Source organism: Melospiza melodia, chromosome 1 (assembly GCF_035770615.1).
Source record: "Melospiza melodia melodia isolate bMelMel2 chromosome 1, bMelMel2.pri, whole genome shotgun sequence".
Taxonomy (NCBI): domain Eukaryota; kingdom Metazoa; phylum Chordata; class Aves; order Passeriformes; family Passerellidae; genus Melospiza; species Melospiza melodia.
The window spans coordinates 29193950-29218554 of NC_086194.1; the positions used below are offsets into that span (position 1 = coordinate 29193950).

General features: G+C 35.4%; 1 protein-coding gene across 7 annotated transcripts in view; it reads right to left on the minus strand.

The window, feature by feature from the left end:
* The window catches only part of DGKB (diacylglycerol kinase beta), a 377865-nt gene that overhangs the window by 169660 nt on the left and 183600 nt on the right, over positions 1–24605 (minus strand). For all 7 annotated transcript variants that reach the window (XM_063152328.1, XM_063152337.1, XM_063152375.1 and 4 more), the window contains 2 exons: positions 22678–22767; positions 20077–20237 (listed from right to left, as the gene is read on the minus strand). In XM_063152328.1, coding sequence (XP_063008398.1) covers positions 20077–20237; positions 22678–22767 — 251 coding nt within the window. The remainder of the gene's footprint in view (positions 1–20076; positions 20238–22677; positions 22768–24605) is intronic.

Consider the following 24605-nt stretch of genomic DNA (forward strand, 5'->3'; position numbering starts at 1 on the left):
CCCAGTCAGTATATAAGATGTCTTATGTCACTGCAAATTTAAAAGCACAGTTAAAAAGAACTCTGGCCAGGTAAAGGGACATGACTTCAGTTCATTAGAAAGTCTGGGTGGAATAAACGTTCCCCATGCTTTTCTAGGAAATATTGACTTCATCTGGCTGGCTTTGCAAGAGCAAATATAGGTACAGAAAGCAGAACTGTGCTAATACGGGTTTTGAGTTTGTTTTCCCTTTTAACAAAATATGTACAATCTGGCTCAAACAAAGTATTGTGAAAAACCCTTACAAACCAAAGGAAGTCCTGTATGATTCCTCAAAGGAACGTGTTTGGAAGCAGTAGCTTATAAAGAGTTCAACAGTGCAAATCTCCAGGCAAATTTCATTATGAAATTATAAGCTATTTTACTCCTCGTGGCATCAAAACGCCACTTTCCAGAAGGGCTGGAGTTTGACCCATACTTGGAAAACAAATCTTGGTTCTCATTTCTATCATACTTTTGGGCCTCTCTCTTTCAGGAATGGTAATAGCTGCACAAAGCAGAACATAAGGTATCAACCACCTGGCTAGAAAAGAAGTCTACGGAGGAATGTATTGACTCTCTCTGATGGGACCATAAGCTGAAGACATTCCAGTCCTTTAGCCCACGTATGGTATAAATAATACTGCATAATGATGCTATTCTGGGCACATGTGATAATGATGCTATGTATTTCTCTAAAAGATAAACTTTCATTCCTGTTCTAAACCACGACAAACTAAGGTATAACTTCATCATCAGCTTTTACAAATATGAAGACTGTGCCTTCATAGCCAAATGTTTGTGATATTAAATTTCCTGAATCCCAGAAAGGTTAAGATATGTATTGCTTTGGGCACAGCACTGGGAATAAAAGGGCTATTAACCATTAACCCCATTAACCATTTCACTAAATATGCACTGACATGAGACATCTTTATATAGTGACTGAATTACAAAGAGCCTCATTGCAAGTAAACTTTAGTCTGCTTTTATTTTTTTGATTGTCATTACCATGCATTCTGCATCCATTTGAGACACTAGCTGCCAGTTTGACCTTGCAGTCTTGTAGCTGTTAAGTACTCCAACGAATAATACCAAATTTTGCTTCTGCTGCTGAGAGCTAAATCAAGAATGGAAAGATAAGACACCTATATCCACTTGGTGTTTGTAACTGGTTAGCTGTTCAATATACATGTTTTATATATCCAAGCAGAAAACACAGATTTTTGTAGCCATCTAGAGAGGTTTTACATCCCACCTACCAGGAGTACATTATGTATTTTCAAGAAGAATATAAGGCCCAGTATGCAATCTTCTAACTTGACCTGACCAGCAAAGCTATGTCATACATTCTGGAGCTAGAGATTACTCAGTAGCACTTTCATAACTGCTTACAGTCTGCATATGAAATTTTATGCAAATTAATGGTAAGCAGGGGCTTCCAGAAAGTCACATCTTGGGGAATTGAGTATTAATTTACCAGCTTTCTTCTATCACCCAAATAGAAGAATTTACTGTTATTTTACATGCTTTTAGATTTAGAAACCTTATTTTTTTAGTCTAACTTGAAAAAACATCTTTAACTACAAGGCTTAGTTGTTCTTGGCAGCTGACCATAAATTATCAGAACAAGCAACCAATAAATATACATGTTAAAACTCAATGACTGCAGCCATGAAAACACTCATTGGAATATTTATACTCTGTGAAACAAGGGAATTATAGAAGCTGTCACTCTTTTTGACAGAAAAAAGACACCATACATGCTGTTTAACTTCAAATATAGTTAAAAAGGAATGGTACACAAAATGATACAGATCCACACAGTTTAAGCAATGAGCCAAGGGTGAGGAAGACCTTATAATTATTCTATGCTGCTTTTCAGCTGTATTTCACATATGTACATGCTCTTTTTCTGCACCATTTCCAATTATTTTTTTCTGTGAACTACAAAATTATTCTTGCCATTAACCCCACTTCTAAATTGTCATATGAATCAATTGGGTCTTTTAAATTCAGTAGCCTTTAAATAGCTTCAGTGAAGCCTCATATGGCACATATCAACTGCAATCACTTTTTGAGATTTTAAACAGAAGAGGGAGTAAAGGCTGAGGAGATTGACTGAAATGATGTGATGAAAGAAGACATTTAAAGAACAGAATGTTTTTTGGTGAAGTATTTGCGTTGACAATACTTTGAGAACATTATGAACCATTCTATGAAGAAATATGTAATATGGTTCAAATCAAGCAGGCTAGCTTGTTAAACATGAAACTGTTATATATTTTAGTTTTGCAAGAAATGGGAAATTTGCCCACTACTTTTCCACACATTTTCCTTTACATAAAATATTCTTCCTCATGATAACAGGCAGATAAGAAGTCCACAGTATTACATATCAAATAAAAGCTTATTAAAGAAGTACTGCGGTCATTGAGACACTATAGTCTGATACCCTTAAATTTTATTATTCTGCTCTTTGTAATACTTTGCTATTCTGCTGCTTTCAAAAAATCATGCTTATTTTCATTTTGATATTTACTCTGTTGAAATTTCTTTTGCTACACATGTGCAGCACTATACCATTACATACATTAGAGCAGCAAATGATTGTGGACAGGAAAGGGAAGCAAGAAGTCAAGAGGAGCTCTGGCAAGCTGGAATAGGAAGAACTAACTCCAGCAACAGCCTCCCTGTGTGCTGCTGCTTCCCTTCGGAACTGGAATTCCTGGTATAATTACAGTTATGTGGGAAATGTTCCACTGACCAAGGATTCCCTGCATGTATAGAGTTTATTATGATTCCTGTCTAAATAGGAAAGAACATTGAACACTACCATTCCTAAACACTGTGTCTTCCTGAGCTATAATTTTTTTTCCCAGAACTGGTACCATCCTGAGCTGAAAATTCAAGTGATGAAAGCAAGCAGATTATTATGTCCCTGACTAATTTCCTTCAGTTCAAAGTTTCAGTGGCTCATGTCCAACCTTGGTTTGTCTAGTTTCAGCTTGTATCTTGAGGAACTTCACTATCTTAACAGATTGCTGACTACCATGTATTTTTTTCCCATTAACGTACATTTAGACTGATCAAGTTGTCTCTTCACTGTCTTTTGCAATAAAGCTCTTAAACCTTCTGAACCACTCTTGTCACACTTTTCTGAAATTCCCTGAATCTTTCAACAGCCTTTTTGAAATATGGATGTCACAGCTGCACAAATTTACCAAGACTGCATCCAAGGCATGTTATGTTTACTCAGTCTTCCCCTCAGAAGAAATTCAAGGATCATATTTGTCCTTCAACCAAGAACTTATATTTAAGTGATTACTAAACATTGAAAATTAGTGCTTCTGTGTTGCTGCTCTGTGGTATGCAATCTTCTGCCTGTAAGTGCTGTGCTTCACAGCTAGCTATCTGAAAGGGTTAAAAAACCCCCTAGGATTGGTTAACAAGATTAGCTATTATCACCTAGAAATGAGAAGAGAGGAAAGACTGAGGTTGATCCAGATAACATGCTCATTAAATAATTTATTCCTGAAATGTGCCCTTACTATTTCCAATATTTGGTATCTGAGAAGCCCTGCTAACCTTTCTGATAGGCTGAAATGTACACTAATCAATGATAGTGAATTTGCTCTCCAAGAATGTATTCTGTACCCTAGCATTAAGCTAATCACAGTGTTGTGCAATGAAACAGAGCTTGTCTGAAACCGTTATTTCTGTTCTAAGACTTTGTATTTTGCAGTCTGATAATCTGAAACAATTTTCAGAGGTATTCCAGAATCAGCCTGGTCTGAAAATTGGAGTACTGGATCAAAAAGAAAATGTGTGGGACTCTGTGATCTGGTGAGAAAGAATTTGAAAAGAGATACTAAGGGATTACAGACGTGAAATCTGCTGATTTGTCTAAATTAATTTAGACAAAATTGATGCACTCATTTGTGTGGTTGCTTTTAAAGTGGTTAAAGAGTGGTCAAAATTGATTTAGTTTAATTGGGTTAAGCTAAAACTGTTTTAGCCACTTTTAAACTGCTTCAATGTCCACACAAAGCAGTTGAACCTACTTAGCTAAATGGAATTAGAAACTGATTTTGTTAAGCAGGAACAATTCCTATCACACAGATAAGTAACAGAGTTAAAAAGAGAGTGGTGAAGATGAGGTTGTAATAAATGGGCATTACAGGATAAATGAATCAGCCTTAAAGAGGGAAAAAAAGTGTGATGGAGTGAATACAAATGAAGATATGAGTAAACAGATAGATGGAGGAAGTAGAAAAGAAGGCCAAACACATATTGGGAAAAGAAGAGCAGTTTGACTTTAAACTTACTAGAGAACAAACAAGAACAGAAATAGTTAAGATAAAATAAAGATTTTATAAACCACAGTGGTAAGAACAGCCACCTATGTCTTGGTCTGGCAAAGCTGCCATTGATTTTTGCCTGAGTAGAGACTCAGCTTCATATTTGGCTCTAAAAGTGGAAATTTGTTAATTCTTGCCATGTACCCTCTCAATGAACTATTGTAAGAAAACATGGTTATTATGATCTTTTGCTAAGATGCCAGGTGGTAGCACTTAAAACCTCTTGCTATGGGAGTAGAAAGGGGATTTATTTTCATTATTCATGAGAGCCATTTTTAAGGGATAACTAGTAACATGAATGTAGCTGCAAATCAAGTGATAACAAGTGTGCTTACTTCTGGGGTTACAAAATGAAATGAGGTGAGGTAGTTACTTAAGATTTTGACAATTTGTTACGAAATGTAGGTACAATGTGGCAACAAAAAGGTACAAGAGCCCAATTTCATTAGCCCCACAACTTTCTAACGTTTTGTTTGCATAAACACGTTAGTGCCATATAAGCAAATATGATATCTAATATTGTGCACACAAAGATTAAATGCTGCTTTACATTGTAAGCTTCATTTTATATATGATATGAAAATTCAGAAATATTGATCCTCATGATTATTTGCTGTTCATGTAATTTTCTGGCATGAATTTTCTATTGAAATTCTGGAAAATAGAAGAAAAAAAAACCAAAATAAATCAAACAAACAAAAAGAAAATAAAACCAAACCACAAATTAACCAAAAAATAAATACAAACCACAAAAAAACCCAACCAAAAACAACCCCCACAAACAAAAAAATGAACACAAATGCTAAGAAAACAAAAAACAACAATGCACAACAACATGAAAATAATTTGGCAGCAGTATAATGAAATTAGAAATTTTCAGAATTAAATATTAAAATTAGATAGATAAATCTGACTAGACAGAAGTGACCCAAAGCTTTTCAGAATTCCTGAAAATAAAAATTTCCTCTTGAGACAGTGGTAGCCTATCTCAAACAGATAAATCTAGACTAAGTAACAATATGGCTGAAAACAGTATTTTAGAAATTCAACCACAACTCATTTACTATCTTTGCATTTCACTTCCAAAACCTTTATAACCTAGAAAATTAGAAATTCCAAGTATAATATTCCTTCTTTACTCATCAAGAAATAATTTAAAGAATTTATTTTCTTCAGGTTGTGAAGACACTGTGAGAGTAGAAGGATTACATAGGTGTAGATTATGCAACAAAGTAATTTAAGCTTTAGGTCAAAATTTATGATTATAAGGCGCTTTGAAATATCTGGACTTGGCATAACTTCAGGAAGACCCATATTAAGCATTATGTCAGTAATCCATAAACACAGGAAAAAAAAGGTGCAACAAAGGAAAAAAGTGCTGCTGTAAGTGAGCATCCCAAGCTGCCTCTGACCCAACCTGGTGTGTGCACACACAACTGTATCACATGAAGAAGGCTGCTGTGATTCTGGGCTCACACTCAGGCAGCACGATCTGTATCCTTACCCATGTAATGCACAATCCACTGAGCAGATTACTTGAAGACAAACAAAAGTACACAAAAGTACAAGAAGAGCATTACTATTTTATCTGTGCTTTAGTGTAAATTTAAAACACACAAAGAAAGTTATGGGATGCACCATGAACACCCTATCCCTGGAAGTGTTCAAGGTCAATTTGGATGGACTTTAGGAAACTTGATTTTTTTCATAGGCTTTTAACCGCTGAAGCTACAACAAAATGTAGTACACTGGGATTTTGGCTAGTAAAACAATCAAAAAAAACAAAGGTATGAAGCAGGAATTTTAAGGATCTGTCTACTTGTCTACACTTTTCTTTGGCAGCTAACATACAGTTTACATAAATGCTACCTTTTTCACATGAGAACAGAAATCACCATAAACTCAAATGTAAAAGAGATCGTATGTTAAGCAAGGGAGAAAATTTCAGTCTTTTCCCATGCATTTTCTCTGGGTGATGAATTAAGTTATATTGCAAGATTAAGCTTCAAACATTAACTCACACAATTAGTCAGAAATAATTAGACAATCAGGTGAGAATATTAGTCGTCATTCACTGAGCTTTTTCATCTTATGACCTGTACAGATTTTCATAAGGTGAAGGCCAAAATGGGCTACAGCATTTTTATTTGACTAGCATTTATGAATTCATGTATCATTATATAAATATTACCTTTGATTGAGATCTCATTAAAGGTCTCTCTGTCTCATATCAAAATGTCAATAACACTCCTAAGAAGGGAAATGTCATTTAACTAAGGCTGTGCTTATTAATAAGTTCAAAAATGATCATAGAAAATTACTTTTTTCTTATTAGACTCCCATTTTAATTTTTTTAATTCATATTTTTTTCAGAGTTATTTTGCTAAGAAAGCAGAAAACAGTCAGTATTTTAACTGATACTTATCTTCCTGAAGAACTATCACAGAACCCTCCCGCCACAGTGATTCTTTTTGGCTTAACACAGCATTTTTTTTCTAGACACTGGCACAGCCTTTATTCCTCTCAGTTTCACAACATAATCAGTGCAGAACAGAATAAATATCATCACCATACCAAAACTGTCACTGAAATCAAGAGAGGCAAGTAGAAACCCAGAGTGAAAAGGCATTTTCATTATTACCCAACTTCTACCTCAGCATCAATGCTTATGACAATGCTTTTATTCCCCTCCTTTAAGATTCTTCAGCCACTGCTGTTTCAAAAGTAAGCACACTTCCTTCCTTGTAATCTTAGCAGAAGGCAATGTGGTTGGATATTTCAGGTAGGTGATAAATCAGTTTTGTGTGTTGGGTTAGACAATATTTTCAAACAAGGAGACACATCAGTGAACAGCTGACATCACCCCCTTTGACATGGAGTTTCCTCAAAGGGGAAGAATGGCAAGAGAAATTCTTTTACTCACCAACAATGGGATTTTACAAATGCAAGGCGGCAGATCTTTTCCCTGCCACTCGCTATGGGAATCAAATGCTGCAGTAATTTGGACAAGCCCTCTATGCATCAGAATTGCATGCCCAGACTACCTGCTTTACATAATTTGGGGCTTTTTTTTCTCCATTTGGCCAAGATTGGCAGGGCTGGATCCATATAATCCGTGCATCTTGCTATTCCTAAGTACTTAGCTGCATAAAAGTCCAGAAAATCCCAATTTACATCTGCTTCTCCAGATAATATTAAGGCTTGTCCCATTTATTTTCTTTAACATTCTGGATTACCTGAATGCAAGAATAATTCTAAGAAAGAAGCAATGTAATACCATGCAATACAGATTAATTATTTTTAAAATATGGGATAAATGTGGCAAAGAATGTTTAAGATAACAGCTCTAGACAGAAACTGTGAATGGCTAATACCATGAGCAGCTCTGAAGTGACTGGTGCCAATTTTGATGCTTCTTTCATACCACAGAATCACCTAAGAGGGAAAAGACCTCTGAGATCATAAAGTCCAATCCACTGCCATATTCACTCCTAAATCACATCCCTGAAAGTGTCACAAACACACATTTTTTACCACTTCCAGGCATGGTGATTCCACCATTTCCCTGGGCAGCCTGTTCCAATGCCTGCCTATTGCTCACTTAACACAGTGAATAAATTTTTCCTAATATCTGATCTAAACCTACCCTGGTGCAACATGAAGTATAAAATATAACATCATGAGTTACGGAGGACAGTGAAAAGGGAAACATGAAAAGCCAGGGCAGAAAAGCAAGGGGAGCATATGTGAACACCCAAGACAATCCAGCAGCTGAGGAGCCCTTCCTTTGTCGGTGTAGGGACTGCAACGGCTGCATGAAGAGTCTTTCCACTGCAGCAGTACTAAATGTAATGCCAAGGGCAGCCCTCCACACAAAAACCTCATTACCTGGATGGTACCACAAGGTGCCCTGGAAAGGTGCTCTGCCTACTAAACACAGTTATTGGAGAGTGTGCATGTGGCACTGGGGTGCTGCAGTAATGTGCAGCTGCAAGGGGGTGCACGCTGTACCACAGCACAGTGTGGTGTCCAGGGACCTGGGGGGGAATCACTGCCTGGGGAGACTGCTTGGCAGGATGCTCTGGAAAGCTCTTGCTCCTGAGCGTCACATCAGTCCATTCAGCCTTGGTGACATCACCAGTAACTTAAAATGACAGCATAAGAGCAACAATTTTGGCCCATTTTTTGGCATTTTATATTTATAAGCTTAAGTAGTCTTGGGATCGTCACAGAAATAAAGAATATGCTATGTTACACCCTCAGAGTTTCAGTTTAAGGGAAGAAACTGTAAAATCACAAATAGTGAATAGAGAGTTCCTTTTGTGCTGTGTCTGTAGAGGCTCTTTAGTACAAATTGTTCCAGTAAGGACATGGAATAACTTATATTCAGCAATTTGCTTCTAGTTCCACCTGGTTCAGATGGTAACACAAGACTAAGTGTTTCTTGGCTAAATCCACCCACCTTCAGTTTAGTTAAATCATGTTTCTTTTGGGATTTTGCCATCAAAATGTAGAAAACATGCAGATCTGGAGATATAAAGAATATTTTTGTACCACAGGAATATCAATTAAGCTACCAACTCTCTAGATATGTAAATAATGCTAAATGACAAGGTCTCTGAGATTTTCATATATTTCCTCCCTGGATAACCTATATCATAAATTCAATAGTGCATATAATTTAAATTTATGATACACTATTGCTATTTTAACATATTTTGGGGCATGAGGTCTTCTCATATACATATGCAGATATGCACGTCTCCCCAAACCATAAACTGCTTCCTAAACAGCATTTGTTGAGTATCTTAATAAAGAATCTCTCTCTGGCCTCAAGACTGACTGCAGTTATATACTATACATATGATTGTATGGTGGATGACAAAGTAACAATTCCCTGTGCCTATTTAACATCCAATTCACACATCAAATTCCTCCTTTAAATCTGCAGAAGTGCCCACGGTAAATCAAAGATTTCTGTAGTTGACTTGTTCTCTTTATCCCTCTGTCAGTGTCCAAAATGCCTTTCTTACTGATCTTTCTAACTCATAGCACCAAGAACACAGCAGTTATGACTACATAAAAATAACACACAAAATAGCAACATATCCTATTCATTATGCACCCAAAGGATCAGTATCTCTGATGGATTTCTAGTGCTAACAGCAATTTTGCATGTAATCAACAGGTGAACTGTTCTTTTAAACTAAGTCGATCAGAATTATGAGACAGAGAGAAAAAACTTCCAATGGCCAATCACACTCCTAATTTCCTAATCAATAAGTAATTCTAAGCAATTATTAAGAACTTATTTCTTAAATATATATAATTAAATACCTATAAATTTAACTTGATCTAAAATGCTTATAAATTGGACCTCCCTCTTGGTTACCTGTAATAGATTGGGTTTTATACTGTGTTCTCAGAAATAAAAGTACTTCACATCCTCAATGGCCACTTGAATCAGCATGATTATGATTTCTTTGGTCCCTCTCAGCTACACACACACAGTCTGAAAAGACTCTGTAGGGATCTGGCAGACCTGTGAAAGTAAAGTTCTGGGACAGGATCTTTAATGGCATGGCAAAGAGGTAAATGATGTTGTCAAGGAGAAGTTGGTAAAGCAACTAATTTACATAAACTTGTTTACATCTATCAGGATTAACTCTCACATGAAAACAGAATGATTACAATTTAAATCTGAGCTATTTTTCACATGGTTCTACCTGTGTACACAGAGACATATGTCTTGCATCTTAGCCAGGTGAAGATATCAGGGTACACACAGCCCACCTTATGTTCTGTACAGATTGCATATCTCATAAACCTTTCCCAGATTCAACTTAGTTCCATCAGCTAGCATCACACGTCTTAAAAATCGTTGCCTTTTAAATTCAAGCCATTTCCTCAGATCTTCTTCCTACTTTAAGCTATGAATTAGTCTTATGACCAAATTTAAAGTTTATTCACCTTACTCCTGACTTCAACATTAAGTCTTGTTGGCTTCTACCTTTCCTTGATACACTCCTGTCATCACTAACAAGCAGAATTACAAAATCTTGACAAGAACTAAAATTTCAATGTCATTTGAATAGATGCTTCTTAGTGTGTGTGAAAAAAATCCCACATCATATTTTCCTGACATTTTCTTTGACATTTCTTTTAAGAACAAGTAGGAATAACAGCATTAATAAGATGAACATACATCACAATTATATTATGATAATATGAACAAAATACTATAATGAATTCTTAATCATTACTTAGTATATTACAAATTTCATATGGAGAAAATAATAACTTACATACATAATGAATAATATTTTAGTAGCACTAATACAGTTATAAGTTAATTACACACTGTGTAGCTGATTTAGTTGCATTTAGCTAAGGAACTGTTCCAAGCTCACTGCAGATTAATTATGTCTTTAGGTATATACTCTCATTTATAACTGTCACTTGTAACCACAGCTGTTGATGAGGCTGCTCTGTAGACCCTTCCTTTATGAAAACAAATGCATCACACTCCCAAAACAAAAAAGCAACAAAAAATCCGCAGCAAAATCCGTGAATGAGACTCAAAATCTCCACTAGCTAGGGTACGCAATGACCAGAGGAGAGTAAAGAACACCAGAGGAGAGTAAAGTTTCATTTTACTTCATTTCTTCCCGAAAAATATCTCTTGTAGTATCTCCTTAGTAAGGTTATGCCTCATTGCATTTTACTTAATAGCTAGCTTTCACAAATTTGACAGATGAAATTTAACATCTCAGTTCTAGAAATTGTTCTATTTTACAAATCCCATATATTAAACAGAAGGATATAGGGATATAGGCAACTGCCAAAGACTCTCCCTATGATTTTTCTCAAAGGTTTTACCGACTAAGGAAACAAGTCACTTTTTAGGCCTTTGATTCCATGCCAGAAGAATAATTTGCTGACAGGAATGGGTGGTAAGTACTAGCAAGTGCATGAGATACTCATAAATCTAAAACAAGAAACCCTTTCTTAGTTCAAAGTTTTCATCCTAGTTCTCACCACATCATGAAAAGTTAAATGAATCTCAAATACCTAAAATGACAGAAGAAAAAACAATCTACATGGGAAACTAGAAGGGGAGGATGATAAGTCAAAGTTAGACACACTGTATACCTGTTTGACTCTTCCAGGTTCACTGGGAAACTGTAGAGAAGTAATTACATTTACTAGCAAAACATTGCTACTTCCTGTGATTCTCTCTGAAGCAAAGAATGGTGCATGTCAGCCAGATATCTTTGCAAGATAACACATTTAATGTGGCCAGCATGGTCCTCCCATATTATGAGGACACAGCAGCTAAACCAATGACCAGTCATTTAGGTCACTTTAGGACAACCATGTTTAGGACAGTTCATAGCAGGGGAACAGACCATATCCAGTTTGAATTAAGATTCCCAAACTACGTGTTTTGCAGACAGAAGGGACTCAGCACCAATTGCTACACTCCTACTGAGCAAAATTACTTGCTACTTTAAATATAGCCCACAGAACTGTATTTTCACTGAACCTGACAAAATCCACAGTGAATTCAGCACAAACCTAGGTATTCTTACAGCACTGTAACAGGAATCACACACACAAGTCTAAATAAACTTATCTGATATATGTAAATATTTTCAGAAAGTTACAGCATTTGCTGGCAGAAAATTACACTTTAGCATTAAAATAAAAATAAATAAATGACCAATCAAATAGGAAGAACAATTTCAATTATTTGAATTTCTTTACACTTATAAGAAATAAAAGAAATGGTACCTCAGGCAATCATTCTTCTTTTGTAGTAGTAAGACTTATAACACAGTAGAGTAAGCTACAAAACTTTAGTTCTCTGCACAGAAGTACTTCCCATATCCCGTGCAGTGCAGTACAACTCTCAGCTAGGGTGCCCCAATATACATTATAAATGGTAGAATAATATGATGGCAGGGATTTAGAAGGTAAAATCCAGATCCACCCTGGCAGGAAGAAACTACTTAACAGGAAACTCTACCAACAATGTTGCAGTAAGACTTAAGACTAAGATAAACCTAAGACTAAGTGTATCTCAGTTATGTAATTCACATTCTCCATGTCCAGGGAAATGCTGCAGCACATTACTGAGAGGAAACCTGCAAAGAGCCTCCTATAGCTTCTTATTTTTGAATTATTCTACAGAGCCAGCTTTCCATGGCATGCAGTATAGGCTGTCATATGCAAAAACCAACCGCCTGCAACAAAAAACCCTGCATCATCATATTTGCCATGTATTATATCCAACAATTTCTGCAGAAGAATTTCAATATTTCAGCAATAAAGCTGAAAAGAGTTAAGAAGGTTCAAACATGCCAGTAGCAAAACCTGTAAGAATAAATAATTTGCAAAAATTAGCAATGTGAGGAAATTAAACAACATAATAGACTGAACTATCAATGATTCCAATACAGCAGTATTTCAAATCTGGGATTAAAGTGTTCTGAACATGCTCCTTCAGAATAAGAGCAGAGTTCTCCCCACAGATACAGCAAGTATTTTTACAGATTTGGCTACATGACTGAGACTATGAGAAGCCCAGTATCAATATGGATCTTGTAATATTACATTTGAATTCACACATGGATTAATTGTTCATTTTCTTAACCCTTTTTGCAGGAAAAAAGTGTTTTGGATTACAAAGCAGTAATACTGTTTACAACGAAGTGTTCTTTCCCTCCTTGGCACAGAAATAATGCAATATATCACAGCATTCCATTAGCACATTCAAAGTGATGATTAGGATTCACAAAATCACTTAGGCATGTGTTTATGTTCATATTAGTTCAGCAAACCACTAAACATCATTTTTAGTTATGTATACCTAAAAATCCCACTTGAATAATTAATCAGTTTACACCAAATGCCCAGAATTCAACATATGCATTTGTCCAGTCATATTAGTGAAAATGCAAAAAATGCTTAAAAAATTACCCAAGTATTTAACTGCTTCATTAGATCAGGAAAGTTTAAACACATACTTAAATGTCACATTGCATCAGTGTTAAGATGTGCATGCACTTAAATTCTGCATTGAATCAGCAAATATCCTCAGGATATTTTCCTATGCAGAAAATAAATTCCTATTTACCACCACGAATAGCAAAATGCTACGAAGCTTTAAAATTTCAAAACATGGGGCCAACATAAAACTTAAATTCATTCACAGCAGTAAATATTATATACAATAATAAACACTTTTTTTTGTAATAATAAATATACCACAAAATAACATAGATAATAAAATAATATAAAAAAAAAAGATTATGTGATCCCCTGGTCAGTTAGAGGTGCCTAAGACTCTGATATTTGAGACTTAAAATTCTGGTAGTCAACGTTTCTGTTGATGCTAATGAATGTCCTTTCTTGAGAAAACAAAAAATACTGCTTCTATGTAAGATATTTCTAACTTTTTTTCCCCAGTCTTGCAAAAACAAAAAAAAGAAGGTATAATGGAAGTGTAGGTTGATGACTTAGACTGTAGTGATGGGGAAGCAGACTCATAATAAGCTCAAATTTATGATTATGAGAATTAAGAAGTCATATTTTTCCCTACTGGCAGAATTAGAGGCTCTTAGTGACTGGTTAAGGTTGAAGAATATTAAATCATGAGCCCCCAAATATCTATTTGATAGTGCATTTGGATAGTAACATACTAGGTGTCATAAAAGTCCACTTGTCTTTGTCATAGACCTTTACTACCTTATGAAAATAATTCCTCAGAGAACACATCTTGATCGGAGTATTACTTACTAGTATTAATGATATTTCCCCTCTATGTGATAATTGCTATTTTTTTACTAATCCAGCATATAATACTGCCTTGTTTCTCAAAGAACTTACAGAACATTTCCAGGCACATTCAACTATCGTTACTGCCTTAACTTAAAACACTTGCAAAAAATACTTTTGCTGTAGATCATCCAAGTGAGAATATCACCATATTGCAATGAAATCAATTACCACATGTTGTAAAGACTGAATGAAAGACTGAGGTTTTCTACTTCCCTAAGTTCTCTTTTAGCCATAAAAAATTTTACCTACTGATTTCAGGAAAGAGTAATTTAAGTTTCTGAATTTCCATGTACAAGTTAATCAAATGGACAAAAACAACAGATGGAACAGGAATCTGGATATCCCAGTTCTCTTCCAGGTTACTCTCTTAATTGCTGTCCTAGAGCATTTTTTTCCCTCCAATATGTTCTTGGGTATGTGTTTGCACACGTAGTCAAAATTTCAGCTGAAGGGAAGCTGGAAGTTTCTTATTTAAATCCTGTGTCAGTAAGTAGACAGATCAGATGTTTTCCATATCCTAAATACCTCGTGCAAATGAAATAATCTGAATAAGATCAGCTGTAGCTTTAAGCTTCCTAAGGAACTTGTTTCTGCTGAAAACGACTTTTTAGCGTATGTAGATAAAAGAGCACCAACAGCAAAGGTCCTAAGTAGGCTTACCCTAAAGCATGTATTCAGGTGATCAGTGGAGATAAGGGAGAAGCAATTCTGGATCTACAAAGAATATAAGGCTCTAAGGGACTGCTGGTTTCCTAAAGGGCAGCAACCCTTGCAGTCCTCCTAGCCAGAACACCAGGCAATCACTTCAGTGTGAACAGAGACAATATCTATGTTCTTTACATATGTAACATACCTACAACTTGGTCAAAAACAAAAGTCCAAAAATTTTAATGGAATCTGGCCCAAGAGGAAGAAAGTAGAGATGAATATCAGAGTTACCTAATCAGTAATTCATACAGAACACTTGAAGTTGAACACAAGGATACATGATTGCTAATATAATCCTTTTTGCTAGTATAACCTTTTCTGTCTTCTATAAATACCAGTAAGTACCATATCATTTGGTTTATTCTTACACCTTGAATTTTACCCAAACACCAGTGAGAACTGCTTTCATTTTAGAACAGTATTCACTGTTTTAACATAGGGAAGGCTGCACTGTGCCACACTTTATCTAGTATAATTTTCCTTAAAGTCTAGCTCAGTAATATTTCTTTATATACAAACTTGTACCAAAAGACAATGCAGATGTTTTCAAGTTCAGTTTATGATGCTCCAACAGTCTACCTACAGAGCTGCAATGGGCTTAGCAGCATATGCTCTGCAATACACTATGTAATTACAAAAATTCAAGTGATAGTTAAACAGCACTGATAACATTTTATCTCCTATTAACATCAGATAAATTTATGATTTATTCAAACAGTAAAAAAAAGAAAGAAAACAGAAAGAAAATGTTTACGGTTAAAGATCCTCAGTACTGATTCATGTTGACCTAATTATGGCTCCATAAAGTCTAAACTCTAAGCTAATTCAGTGGCAGAACAGTAAATTCAAAATTATGCTTGCTTTTGGAAAACCTACTTTAGGACTCACATCCTAACATCTATTCATAACTTCTTTCAGCATTATTACCCACAAAATGGAAAACAATAAAAAGAGATATTAGTAACTAACAGGAAAGTCAATGGGAAATAGATGAGTTGTTTAGTTTAAAAATTGTTACCTTTTTTGAGATAAGCCATTGTCTGAATCCAATAATTGTTTTTAATTAATATTTTGAAGTAGTTTACATAAAAATGTAAAAATCCAGATTCCAGGTTCTCAGGCGACTACGATTATGCCTTTAGTTTGGCCTACAGCAATTTGCTCCAATCAAGGAGGAGCTTCTGAAAAACTCATCTATCTTTAAGAATAAGAATTATTTATTGTGAGATATCAAATAGCAATGAGATGTTTTTTAAAAGAACTTCACCATAGATATTGCATGATTTCATGTCTCTTGAATACCCACCTGGAAGAGAAAGCACAGAAAGGAAAGATATTGTGCTCTCTCACACATTCCTACCCCTAAGTATGTAAGATGATTTCTTCCCCCTTCCACGTGCTCCTTTCAACTAAGCATTTAGTGGAAGCCAAGGTTTCTAATGTTCAATCAAAATGGAACATTTAATGATGCATTTCTTCCCTTATCAAAACACCTATTTTGTCTCACTTTGAGACTATCATTTGAGAAGCACTAAAAATAAGCAATATAGCTTCCCTACATATTTGACATTCTTCACAAACTTCCCAATAAAAGATAAACAGCCTTGACAGTCACTCCCTTTTCAGTGACTAGTATCAACAATACAGCATTGCTTGACAACTAAGCTACTTATCCCCAAGTTTAAAAGAACTCTTTCTTCATACCTTAGCACTGTGTAAAGTTCCTGGCCATGCCATTATGGAGTTTCCTAACAGCACACATGGAAGTCCTTCTCAAGGTAAAAATGTTCTCACGTTGCTTTCCTGCTTTGGTTTTATGTGAGAGTTTGCCCCATTGTCTGTTGGTCACTCATCTTCCATGGTTGCTGCCCAGGTCTCAATCAGCACATGATTATTTCACCATCTTCCATGTTTATCTTGTTTTGTGTGTCCTTCAATTGAGTATATTTATTGTGAATAGAATATAGGCCCATCCATTTTATAATTAACAATGTGAATTTATGCTTTACCACGACTGCATCACTGAAGAAAATGGCTCAATCTAGGCACAATCTGAGAGTAGACTTCAGAAAAATTGTCTGCAAAGATAGGATTTACTTTTTAGGGTATCATTATCCACTTTTTTCCTCTTGTTCTTTGAGTAATGCATAGAGTCATGAGTATATGGCAATTCAGTTTGAGGATAATTTTGTTTGCTTGGGTGTTATTTTGAGGCTATTTTGGAGGAGGTAATTTCAAGCATTGAACTGAAGAATTATTACTGATTTTGTGAAAATACTTCCCTGTTCTAAGACAGCATTAGATTAGTGAAGTGTTGGCATTTTGGGGTTTTTTTGGTTTTTTTACAGGCTTGAGATAAAGATTAAAAATAATAGCTAGGGTAAAAGAAACCAGGTGTGTTACAAACATAGGTTTATCTGAAGCACCTGTCCACATATACCTGTTGAGCCACCATTAATGGTATGCAGCTGCGTGCTTGAAGAAAGCAGCAAAAGTTAAACTGTTTTATCCATAGGAAAACGTTAACCATGACAAATAATATGTCCAATGAAATACTCTGTCAACACACACACACACACACACACACACACTCCCTCTGATTATAGGAACAGCAAGTTGGCAAAATGAAGTGACAAGACTGAAATTCCAGTACTGCAGCAACTGCAGAAATGCATTGCAAGCCCAAGAATACAGTCTGTGATAACAAAACCATACTGACATTACTGAACTCTGTCTCTGATGGTCACTGGGATATCAACCTAGTGCATAAATGTACGACTATTAAAGCTGGTTGGGTAGATTATGGGGAAAATAACTTTTATTTTCTCTAAAGTACATCAGTAAGTGAACTTTCCACTGTTGGACAGTTGGCCTGATGTTTCCCATCTCTGTCATGCCTCCTCATTTGTCCTCTAACACTACCAGCTACGTTTGTCCAGCTCCCCAAAGCTGCGACTTTCCAAGCCAAGCTTTCATTTTCAGATCACCCTACTATATTCTTGAAGAGAGTTTTTTGGTTTGGTTTTTCTTGGGGTGATGGTATCTTTGTTTTTTAGAGCAAATATGATTTGACTATAATGCACGTTTTTCTTGGATATTTAGCTCGTATCAGTGACTCCAGTATTATTAGGAAGCAGATGGAACTTCTCTTCTGGTATCTTGCCATCCTGACAGAATGATGGATGTGAGCAATTGAAAAATCTTTATCTTATTCTACATTGCTCTTAGATGTTTTCTAGCTCCTGCTTTGAAACTGACACATGGTTTGGCGTCCGCTTTTTATGGTCCTTCCGTGCTTTATGTTTCCATACGTTGAACATTACTCACATTCATTCACAGCTGATTACACATACATCTCTGTTTCTTACCTTTTTCTCTGTACTTGGACATAGCACAGTACTTATGTACATATCAGAGCTTTGAGATTGCCACAGGAAAAAAAGGGCTTTTTTGGCTTGAACATACTAATCAAACCTTTCACGTACACATGCTACTGTCTCCAGCATTCCTTTCAACTTAGTGTATCATTTTCCTTCCAAGAGGTAAATTGCTTTCAGACTGGTACCTATGATAAAACAACTAGATTTGTAGATAAGGAGACAGCAAGGGATGTTATGCTCAACTTCAGCAAAGTTTTGAACACTAGCTACCCCAGCTAGTATCTTGTATTCTTGTATCTAGCTTGGGATATTATGGTCTTGATTGCTGGAGAGATTTAAAAAAAAAAAAAGACTGACTAGATAAGGTGATTAACAGGTAAGAGGGCACCTCCAGAAAGGTCTAATAGCAGACTACAACTACCTATGAGGAGGTATCAAGAGGACAAAGACAGACTCTTCACAGTGGCACATATGACAGGAGGATGTGAGACAGATAATTTATGTTGAAATGAGAGATCAGACAGGATGTAGGGGAAAAAACCCAAAAAAACTCAAACCATTTTCATCATAAGGACAGTCAAGTACCACAACAGGTTGCCCAAAGAGGCTGTGCCATCCTTGGGGGCTTTTAAAATCTAAATGGATAATGCCCTGAGCAATATGATCTGCTCTCACAGCTGACCTTATTTAGAACTAATGACTTCCTGCAATCCTTTCCAACCTGAATTATGGCTCTAAAACATCAAGAGTTCCATGTCAAGCACAGTTTTATTTAGTTTTACTCTCCCGTCCTTTCTATTTAGATTGTTTGTTATTAAGCACAATTTCTGCCATACCATTAAAAAGTTCATACAGCAAGTTCCATTCATGTTGGATTAGAGACTGTGCTTATTATTTGGCAAGAATCTATGAGGCAATGTGCAATATGTTGTAGGTCATCATTAGTTTTCACAGTGCGTTGAAAAACAGTAAAAATTAAAAGAGAGCGTAATTCAATCAAGTGTAGGTTTCGGCATGTAGGCAGGAAGAATCACCCAGGAAAAACCCAATAAGGTATGAAGTAATGACTCCTCAGAATAGCATCAGAAATTCACTACAAATCACAAATAAAATATGAATAAAGAAATTCTGCTAACATTAAGAAGCGTAGATACTACATAGAAAACCACAGAGAAACACAATCAGAGATGCAGTTCCTCAGACATGAAGAGCTGCTTAAAATCCTTTTCCTTCTAATTCATTCAAACTGTGAATTTGAAGTGAACTTCACTTCCCTACAAGGCAGAACCAAGAAGATACCAAGAAGAGGCTTTCTTTTTTGTATTATTGTTTTCTTATTTAAAACAGCCCTGAAGAAATAAAGAATGCAACAGTTCCTTTAAACAGTTACTTGACTATGTAAATGCTAATGGAAAATATTACTTAAGAGTTCTTATTAAGTGATTTGTTTTTCCTTTATATTTTTATAGAACCTTCAAACTGACAATATAAATTTAGTATTATAGCAGCTCATAAACCATTATGAACAACACAAATATCTTCTTTATAAATGGGAAGGTAGAAGGTCCTGAAAAATAATTCAGGTTTGAATGTGAGCAAGTAAATTTATGCAAATTACTGTCAGTCATCAATGTATTCATTTCACTAGCAAAACAACAAGATTATAAATGATCTCTAGCCAACAGTTCTTCATTTGAAGGCATGTAATGCAAATATTTATTCAAAACAGAAAAAGAAAATCACTTAAGGATAAACATAAGTCTTACCACGCCAATAGAAAAGTAGTTATTGATGATGTTGTAAGGCACTGGGTCTCCCTTCTCATCTTTATCATTGGGTATTACTTCGAATTTCCACCTGTCCAGTAAAATCTCTGAGCTGTTCTCAATGTCTTTTAAGATCTTCATCAAATTCTCACCTTCATACCCTAGCAAAACATAAACCCAGTTATTTAATCAAGCATAATAAAGTTTCATTACTTTTTTTTCTCTTTCTAGATGACTGAACAGTACTCTGAGCAACCTGATCTAATTGAAGATGCCCCTGCTCATTGCAGGGAGGGCTGGACTAGTTAACTAACCTTTAAAGATCTCGTCCACCTCACAATATTCTATGACTGTGACTGGAAAAATGAAAGCAATGCCTATAAAACCTTAAAAGCAGGATTCTGCTTAAAATGTTGACAATTTTCCAGCACTTGTCATTAAAAGAAGCACAAATACAAAGCTAATTAAGCATGTAAATTTAGAGTAATTCAATATATTTCAGTGGACATCAAATTTGTGATGAAAAAAACAATTAAATCTTCAAACTTTGTGAATCTCTTGAACTTTCCATAAAGCAAAGGTTGTACTTCGCAAAATGTTCTTGATGAGAAATTAATATTCAAATTCCTTTGATTTCAAAATTTCTGGAAAAGAGACATATTGCTGTTTTGCCTGACAAGACACTGAAAGGTTAAAAGCCAACTTCTAATTTTCATTGATTGTTTCAATCTGGTTTAGCATAACAAATCCAGAATTTCAAATTCATATCTGATAACTTTATAAGCAAAAGTAACATTTTTGATTATCTCAACAACTTCTTCATGAGCCTCATCCTGCTTTGTAGAGAGAACTTACTCTTTGTTGCAAATAAGCACTCACATGTAATTCACTAAACTGAGTAGAAAACTTGTTTATGCCCTCATGAGTGTATACAACACACACGTGTGCATGAAGAAAAACTGTGGAGGCTTTACTACATGACATTATCAAGTCTGAATATTATTCAAAACAAACAACTTAGTCATAGATAGCTAAGATCTGGGGATTCAGTACTTCCTCAAAGCAGAAAAAACAAGATTTCCTATTCAAGCTGCATGTACTGCTGTGTTATTAACAGCTTTAGCAGGGCAAGCCACTCAAAGCCTTCTTGCTCAAAACCCATTGCTGATGTATTTGTTCATGGCTGCCTAGCACGCTTCTGCTAGTTACTGCCAACCACCACATGACAGCAGCATGCACCATTCCATTTCTCTGCATCCTTGAGATCACTCACCAGAAATTTAGTTTCTGGAATCCCTGTCTCCTTTCCCATCTATGGAAATTCCAGAAAATCTGTACTATGGTATTGTTCACCACAAAACAACTTGGCAAAGAATGATGAAACACAGAATATTTCCCTACTGTTTTCTCTACTTTAGTCCAAATAGAATCACTTAAGTTACAGAACAAAAATAAAAGTGAAGGTAGGGACATGTCCCAGCTAATGTATTTAAGTGTTCTCATGGCTGACCCTACTTAGAACAGACTGCACTAGTGACTTCCTATGACCTCTTCCAGTTATTCTATGGATCTATGAACAATTCAGGAAGTTAAGCAAGGCTGATTTGAATAGGTTTTGTCTCATTTGTTTTTGTTTTTTCCCCTAAGATTATGAGAATGTAAACAATCAACAGTTGTGCCAGATAAAATAGAGGAGGTTTTCAAATGATTTGACAGAACATTATGGTTAACAAAGTGCTATAGCATGGAAACTACTGAGAATTTGCTAAAGACTATCTGGCAACAAGGCAGACATTTGGAAAGGAAACTGATGAGACAGAAGAAGTAAGATATCTGCAAAGGCTGAGAATCTCCAAATAAAACAACCAAGTTCCAAATACAAAACATCTCAACTGAAACAACCAGGACCTGAAATAGACCTGGCTATGAGCCCATAAAGTGAGGTGTTTTCACCACAGACTGAATATTTTCTAAGATTTTCTTCCTTGTGTATCTTTCAAGTTATCCTGTAATATGGATTCTGAATGGAGTTTTTTGGAGGAGCTGAGAGTAAGTATCCATACACTCAGCAAAGGATGCAAAGGGTGTTAAAGGTTAGATTTTCTAAATATTCTTCTTTCAGCATTCTTTGCCTTCTCATTTTCTAATAAATAGTACCACAGCACATTGTCTGGAATCCTCTGTGGATCAAAGGAACTAGTCCGAGGCTAAGACATGCTTTTCATTTAATATTTTTAAAGATTAAAAAATATTAACTACTCCTAACCCATTATTAGATATTTTCAGTAATCCTTTCAGAACAGTCACAATTAAAAGTCGTTTAAGACAACTGGAATATGTATGGTAAAATGCCAACCAAACAGCTATACACGATTCTTATTACACCTTGGAACGTTTTTGGTGTCAGTAGAAGCTACAAACAAGGTATGAAGTGTGACTGCAACCTTTGATATCTTACATGTGCATACAACAATTATAAACAGATCATTCCAAAAATAGAGAAAGTGATAATGGCTCTTTATGAAAAAACAAATCCAAATGTAAATGTTGATAAAAATTTATTTTAAATTTTAATTCAATAACAGATTGCATTTTGATTACCTCCTCCCCATCTCAGACACCTTGCTAAATCATTGCCAGTCCCAAGAGGCAGGATAGCAACAGGAGGATGCTTAATCAAGTTCGCTTTCTCTGTGAATAAAGAAGGAAAAAAACACAACTAAGGAAAAAAAATGATCTAATTGCATGGTATTATATAACTGTGTTAGGTTTTGTTTCAGTGAAAGACTTGCTTTGTATATGAAATCATGCTGCCTGCTCTGCAATGGGCATTTCACCAAGTCAGTCCACTTTGTCAGTCCATATCCTTCTCCACTGGATATTCAACCCTTAATCCTCATTTACTCATTTATTATCATAAGGATTTTGTAATCTGAATTGACTCCTTTGTTATCATTAGGACTTTGTAAAGCATAAATATGACAAACATTCATGAAAAATGATACTCAAGATCTTTCCAAGAGTGAATATGTTGTTCTTGCTCTAGTTCTCAGCTCTGCCATTCCCAGCTGTGAATGCAGAAGAGTGATAGTTAAGGGCGTGAATAATGAGGTGAACCTTCTACTTTGTCACCTGGGTGACCAAATTTGTGTGAAACTGTGTATTCACCTGGATTTGTGTCTACACCTGAGCACCACCACCAACAAGTCACTGGAACTAACACAAGACCTTAGATAGGTTTGCCCACCAGGAATTAAACCTCCAAAGAGAGCACTGACCTGTCTGATCAAGTCTTCAAGTAGCAATTTGCTATTTATTAAACAATGCTTTGAAATGAATGAATTTATAGCATCTTTTCAGTCTTTACTGGTATTTTTGTAGCATTGTAAGCCCAAGGATCTTTTCAAAATCCAATGAGAAAACCCTTGTCAAGAAACACAGCCTCTCTGAAAACTGGAACATATATTTCAAATATATAATTTGTCAAATTTCCCATTTAATGTGTATGAATAGCATGTCTAGTTAAAAAGTTATATTTAATTAATCAGTTATTTTGTTTATAGAATTTTGCTCAATTATCAGCAATAATCAGCAGGAGTTTATACAATGGATGTAGCAGTGAAATCAATATTTATCAATATTTTAGAAAGATTTACCATTCACATAACCATTTTAATGGAAATCTTACAGAGAATGTAATATTTAATAGAGTGATTAAAGAAAACTTTTTAAAGTTTCAAATTGATGAGAATTATTTTTTCCTTTTATTTATTTTTTTATTTCTTTTCTTTTTTTAACTTTCTTTTTTCTTGCTGTGCTCTCAGCTAAAGCTCTTTGTATATCTGGAGATCAGGGAAGACCAAATTAGAAAGTGTTTAGAAACAGGTGTACCCTTACACTTTAAATGCTAAAGTGCTTTTGCCCCCTAAAAAGCAGTATTGAATATATCTTTTCTGCACCTATGATAAAAGATGGTTCCTGGATTCTTGAAGTAATTTCTTAGTTCTATACCACAAAAAATGGTGCAGAACATAGTATATTACTGAAAGAGAAAATAAGTGCATGACATTTTAGACCTCATGAAAAAACTGATGACACAATAAAAAGCTGCAAAACTTTGTTGCTTCCAAGTTTAGGCAATGCACTTGATGTTTCTGTACATTAATTTATGACTCTGAAAGCTACTTGAGAGCTACTTGCAGTAGCTTGCATTTGCAAAAGAATTTTTTCCAACCAAGATTAGAAATATTCCTTTGCTATCATTCCTTCATGACATCAAGTTCAGTGAACTTTTCTGGTCCCCCACAAAGCATACACTTTTAAACACTTCAGTTAAAACTTAAGTTGAGTCTTTTGACCTGTCTTGATCCACTTCCTAATTTTCACTGTAACACATGCCCACTATTTTTCTCTGCAGCCTAACACCAAATAAATGATCATGTGATGTGGAAGACATCCTCCTTAATAATCTTTGAGAAGATTAAGTCTGTAATAACTAGACTTGTGGGCATTTCTTATCATTTTTAAAG